The 5,575-nt window shown below is 54.5% G+C and overlaps 1 protein-coding gene across 2 annotated transcripts; it reads left to right on the top strand.

Moving 5' to 3' along the window:
* Positions 1-1,110: 1,110 nt before the first annotated feature.
* Positions 1,111-5,009, top strand: LOC103158895 (H-2 class I histocompatibility antigen, Q10 alpha chain-like). Of its 2 annotated transcripts, XM_027391811.2 has the most exons (8): positions 1,111-1,264; positions 1,470-1,739; positions 1,970-2,245; positions 3,643-3,918; positions 4,044-4,157; positions 4,330-4,362; positions 4,510-4,557; positions 4,703-5,009. In XM_027391811.2, exons 1-8 carry the CDS (start codon positions 1,192-1,194, stop codon positions 4,705-4,707), a joined length of 1,095 nt encoding a protein of 364 aa, XP_027247612.1. In that variant the 5' UTR covers positions 1,111-1,191; the 3' UTR covers positions 4,708-5,009. The 2 variants fall into 2 exon arrangements, with proteins under 2 accessions (XP_027247612.1, XP_027247613.1); XM_027391812.2 differs by lacking the exon at positions 4,510-4,557.
* The last annotated feature ends 566 nt before the right edge of the window (positions 5,010-5,575 follow it).

The raw sequence follows: 5,575 nt of genomic DNA on the forward strand, positions 1-5,575 counted from the left end.
CTCTTCCTTCTTTTCTGAAGTCAGACCCTGGTTTCTTCTCAAATAAAGTCACTTTCAGGAATACAATGGCAACACTGGTGAGAGATGTTTCTCTTTAAGCAGAGGCTCTGGCTGGCAACCACCACACAGACTCCCATAGACACCAGGCTCCTGTGTCCACCTGCTGGGGTCCCAAACTGCCAAGCCTGATGCTCAGGCATCTCCTCTGTAAACAGAGACTTTGCTCTTCACTCAGGATCCTGTCTTCACAGCCTTGAGCTTACACTCAGACTCCTGGTGTTTCTTCCCAGATGACCATCTGCGGCTCCAGGTGGTTGTGTTTTTACACAGATCTTCATTCCATAGTCCTGAGATTGTCTGTGTGGACCTGGGTCATCGTCTCAGCACAGTGAACCCCTTCTCCACTGGGGAGAGACTAAGTGGAGAACGAAAACAGCAGGACACTGATCCTGTCTACACTCCATGTTTCCTGTGTCACACACTTCCATGGCACAGTTGCTTTAGTGAATAAACACAGTAAGAGAGGAACTGTAACTAACTATAAAGAAGAATAGTGATGTGTGGAATAAAACCAAACTTATAATTCTGTTGTTTCTGTGCATTTTGATTTGTGTCACAAATACAAGCCACACATAACTGAAGTAGAAAGTGAAAGCAGAGGGGAGTAGGGACTGCTTCCTGCACGGAGAGTCACATATGACACAGTGTGTCAGAAGGACTTGACCAGAGCTGTAAAACTCCAGTCACCTCCATGCAGTGTCCACGGCGGCCCCACGCACTCACCGGGACTGTGACAGCATCTGTTTCCGTGAACATTCATTTTAAGTTTGCGTGTATTTTACCGGAATCCTCAAGCTCTCAGGTTTCATCCTGACGAACCTGACCAGCATTGGCCTTGGGCGGTTCAGAGACACCGGGACAAACCGCGCTGTGTCCGCAGCACAGGGTCAGACAAAGTCTTAGTCCCAGGCGGTGAGGTCCGGGGTGGGGACGCCCAGCGCCAGGATCCCCTGTCCCCAGTTTCACTTCTCCAGCTCCTGACCTGTGTCAGCTCCTTCTGCCCGGACATTGATGACGACAACTAGGAGGTGCTCACCCCATTGGGTGTCGGGATCCCGGGGAACCAATCAGCGTCCGCGGGCACCGGGTATAAAGTCCGCAGACCGTGGAACAGGGACGCCCAGATCCGAGATGGGGGCGGTGGCCCCGCGCACGCTGCTCCTGCTGCTGGCGGCCGCCCTGGCCCCGACCCAGACCCGCGCGGGTGAGAGCGGGGTCGGGAGGGAAATGGGCTCTGCGGGGAGGGCGGGGGCGGCACCGGGGAAGCCGCGTCCCCGCATCGCCCAGCCGGACCCTCCCGCCCCGTCCCCACCCGCGTCCCGAGCCCCGCGCCCTGCTCCCCTCCCGGCCCGAGCGCCCGCCCGGGGTCCCGGGAGGAGGGTCGGGGTCTCATCGCGTGCCGCCCCCAGGCTCGCACTCGCTGAGGTATTTCTACACCACCGTGTTCCGGCCCGGCCTCGGGGAGCCCCGGTTCATCTATGTCGGCTACGTGGACGACACGCAGTTCGTGCGCTTCGACAGCGACGCCGAGAATCCGAGTATGGAGCCGCGGGCGCCGTGGATGGAGCGGGAGGGGCCGGAGTATTGGCAGAGGGAGACGCGGATCGCCAAGGACAGAGAGCAGATTTACCGAGTGAACCTGAGGACCCTGCTCGGCTACTACAACCAGAGCGAGGACAGTGAGTGACCCCGGGGCGGAGGTCACGACCTTCACGTCCCTACGCACGGGCCGGGGTCGCTTCGGGTCCCAAGTCCAAGGTCCGGGAGGAGGAGAGCTGGGACCTGGATTCGGTTTCCCTTTCGCTTTAGAGGATGCGGGGTGGGCGGGGCCGCGGGTGGGCGGAGCCTTAGAGCGGGACGGGTGACTAATCAGGTGGGCGGGGCTGACGGCGGGTTTCCCCCCCCCCAGGCTCTCACACCATCCAGAGTATGTACGGCTGTCACGTGGGGTCGGACGGGCGCCTCCTCCGCGGGTACAGTCAGATCGCCTACGATGGCAACGATTACATCGCCCTGAACGAGGACCTGAGGACGTGGACGGCGGCGGACACGGCGGCGCAGATCACCCAGCGCAAGTGGGAGCAGGCTGGTGATGCAGACAGATACAGGGCCTACCTGGAGGGCACGTGCGTGGAGTGGCTCCGCAGATACCTGGAGCACGGGAAGGACCAGCTGCTGCGCACAGGTGCAGGGGCCGCGGGCATCTCCTCCCTCTGCCCTCGGGCTGGGCTCAGTCCTGAGGAAGAAGAGACCCTCAGCTGGGGTCACGCCCCTGTCTCTGAGGGGACACAGTGTCCCTGGGGCTCCTGATCCAGCCTGGCAGGGGCTGCACTCATCTCCCAGGGCTCAGCCTTCTCCCTGGACGGTTCCAGATCTGTCTCAGGAGGGCGGGAGAGAAGATGCCCACATCCCCAGCAGTGGCTCCTCAGTCTGCAGCCCTCTGTCAGCCATGGCCTCTGCCAGGCCGGGTTCTCTGTCCACACCCGGTGACTGAGTGCGTCAGCCTTACACACCAGGACCGGAAGTCTCCTGTACCTGATGGAGACGTGGATGCCCCGACCCTAGGGTGGTCTCCCAGTTTCTAGAACTTTCCACAGAATACAATCTCCCAGATTCCTGTGGGTGAGGTTTGCATCCCTCCCTCACCCCAATTCTGTCTCTTCCTAGAGTGGTCTCGTGACACTCTTGGGGTGCCCTGAAAAACACTCGAAATTATAGGATTTTTTTCCTTTTTATCTTTTTCTTTTTTTGAGTTGTCATTTTCTTCTTCCCTGGGCGACTGCTAATCTGGATAATCACAGAAGTCAGTGTTCCCTTAAAGGAAAGAGTCCCATGAGCTTAGACTATTTTCTGCCAGAATTAACCATCCAAACCCCCACTGCTCTCCCTCTGCTGGAACAAGTTGCAGTGTTGCTCCTAGTGAATTAGGAGTTGAATTTTCTTGACTGATAAGAAAAATCCACACACCCCTGTGAGCACCGATTTCCCAGTGAGTGCTGCACTGGGCTCCACAGCTATTTCCAGGGATCCTGGGTGACAACACCTTGTATCTTGGCCCCCAGAGGCTGGGGTTAGGGAGTCCTTTTCTCTGGCTGAGTGTCAGAGTTTCACACCATTCCTGCTGCTCACTTTGGTGATGGCTGTTCACTTGGACAGACAGTTATGCTGGTCAGCAAGATGGCCACAGTGGTTGTACCTCAATGGTGGCAGCAGTAGTTGGTGGCACCCTTCATGTATGCCGTTCCTCTTAATTTCTTACTTTGATATGCATTTAATCATGTTTATAAATAAATTATTTTTCATTCCTTCTTCAATACTTTTACCACCTAACTTATGCTATACAACATCACATAGGGAAGACCATGTGACCTGCTGGTTCCTGAGATTCCCTCTTAGCTTCTGGGTCCCCCTGGAAAATGTACAGATCAGTGATGAGGGGGACCAGCGCCCCCTGCAGGTCACTAGTGTGATGACAGTCGGAAGTGTTCAGACGCACAGTTCAGTGTCATCATTGATTTAACTTTGTCTTTGCAGATTTCAGTTTACCTTGTTCTTGTGGGATTTCTTAAATCTTCCACACAGATCCCCCAAAGGCACATGTGACCCATCATCCTGGATCTAAAGGTGATGTCACCCTGAGGTGCTGGGCCCTGGGCTTCTACCCTGCTGACATCACCCTGACCTGGCAGAGGGAGGAGGAAGAACAGACTCAGGACATGGAGCTGGTGGAGACCAGACCTTCTGGGGATGGAACCTTCCAGAAGTGGGCATCTCTGGTGGTGCCTTCTGGGGAGGAGCAGAAATACACATGCCATTTGCACCATGAGGGGCTGCCTGAGCCCCTCACCCTGAGATGGGGTAAGGAGGGAGGGGTGCAGAGCTGGGGTCAGGGAAAGCTGGAGCCTTCTGCAGAGCCTGAGCAGGGTCAGGGCTGAGAGCTGGGGTCATGACCCTCACCTCCCTTCCCGTCCTTCCCTTCCCAGAGCCTCCTCCTCAGTCCACTGTCCTCATCATGGCAGTCATTGCTGCTCTGGTTCTCATTGGAGCTGTGATCATTGGAGCTGTGGTGTTTTTTGTGAGGAAGAGGAGAAACTCAGGTAGGAAAGGGCAGGGTCTGAGTTCTCTCTCAGCCATTTTAGAAGTGTGCTCTGCCTCATGGAAACACATCCACACCCCATAGCTCCTGTCTCTAACCTGGGTCTGCTGTTGGTTCAGGAAAAGTTCTAGGGTTGGCTCCTCCCTGGTCTCTCACAGCTTTTCTTCTTACAGGTGGAAAAGGAGGGAACTATGCTCCAACTCCAGGTAAGTGTGGGGAGCAGGATTGTCCCTGAGACCTGTGGGGTAAAGCTGGAGTAATTGGGGATCTGTAAATCCATAATATCACCTGCAGCAAAATCTTCTAGGGGCCATGTTTTTATCTTCCTATGAAAGTATATTTTTTAACCCTAGGCAGGGACAGTTCCCAGAGCTCGGATGTGTCTCTCTCAGATTGTAAAGGTGACACTCTGGGACCTGATTTGGGATGGGGGGGGGCAAAGTGGTCATGATTGGGTTTTAGGGATTCCCAGAATCACCTGTGAGTCAGTGGTGGGTTGTTGGGATGTTGTTTTCACAGTGATTGTTCATGACTCTTGTTCTGTAGCATGAAGACAGCTGTCTGGCATGGATGGAGTGACAAAGTGTTCAGCCCTCTCCTGTGACATCCACTGATGACTCTCAGCAACAGTGTCTGATGTTCCCTGTGATCCAATGGGCTCAATGTGAAGAACTGAGGAGCCCAGCCCAGCCCTGCACACCAGGACCCTGTCCCTGCACTGCCTGTGTTCCCTTCCATGGCCAACCCTTCCTGTTCCAGCAGACAGGAGGGGACATCTCTATCCTGTCACCTCCATGCTGCCCTGAGCTGCAGCCCCTGACTTCCCCTCTGTAAATAAGGATCTCAATTTGAACTTGATTGTTCTCATCCTTGATCTGACAGGTTGATTGTCTGTTAAATAAATTATTGAGATACTTAAGAGTTTGTGGAGGAAATAAGTGATAGTGTGGAGAATCTTCCAGAATCTGTGTTCATTGTGCTGTGTCCATCTTGGGATAGGATGGGATTGTAGGAGCTGAGTGAGAACAGGGCTGTGTCCAGGTGGAGCTCAGTCCATTGTTGGCTGTGACATGGTCACTCCTCAGCTCTGTGACCTCCAGGCTCTCTTCTCTTCATCACTTCAAACCACATGCTGAGATCTGTGGTCACAGAGACACAGGCATGGCCAGAGCAAAGTCCTGTCCCCAGAATTGTGAACAGCCAAGGTTACTGTGACAGGTCAGCCTGGGCTCTGACCTGGCTGTAGCTCTTTACGCCATATTCCCTGTTTATTGTTGACTTTTTAGTTTGTATGGAAGAATAGGCCTTTTTTGTTCCTGAGAGTGGAGCCTGCCTCCTTATATCTTGGTCTCCCTGAGTGACAGCATTAAAATCTGTTTTTTCATCCTTGTCCCCTCAAGGCCCCTGCACTCAGGAGAC

The sequence above is a fragment of the Cricetulus griseus genome (genome assembly GCF_003668045.3).
Source record: "Cricetulus griseus strain 17A/GY chromosome 1 unlocalized genomic scaffold, alternate assembly CriGri-PICRH-1.0 chr1_0, whole genome shotgun sequence".
In the NCBI taxonomy this organism is placed as follows: domain Eukaryota; kingdom Metazoa; phylum Chordata; class Mammalia; order Rodentia; family Cricetidae; genus Cricetulus; species Cricetulus griseus.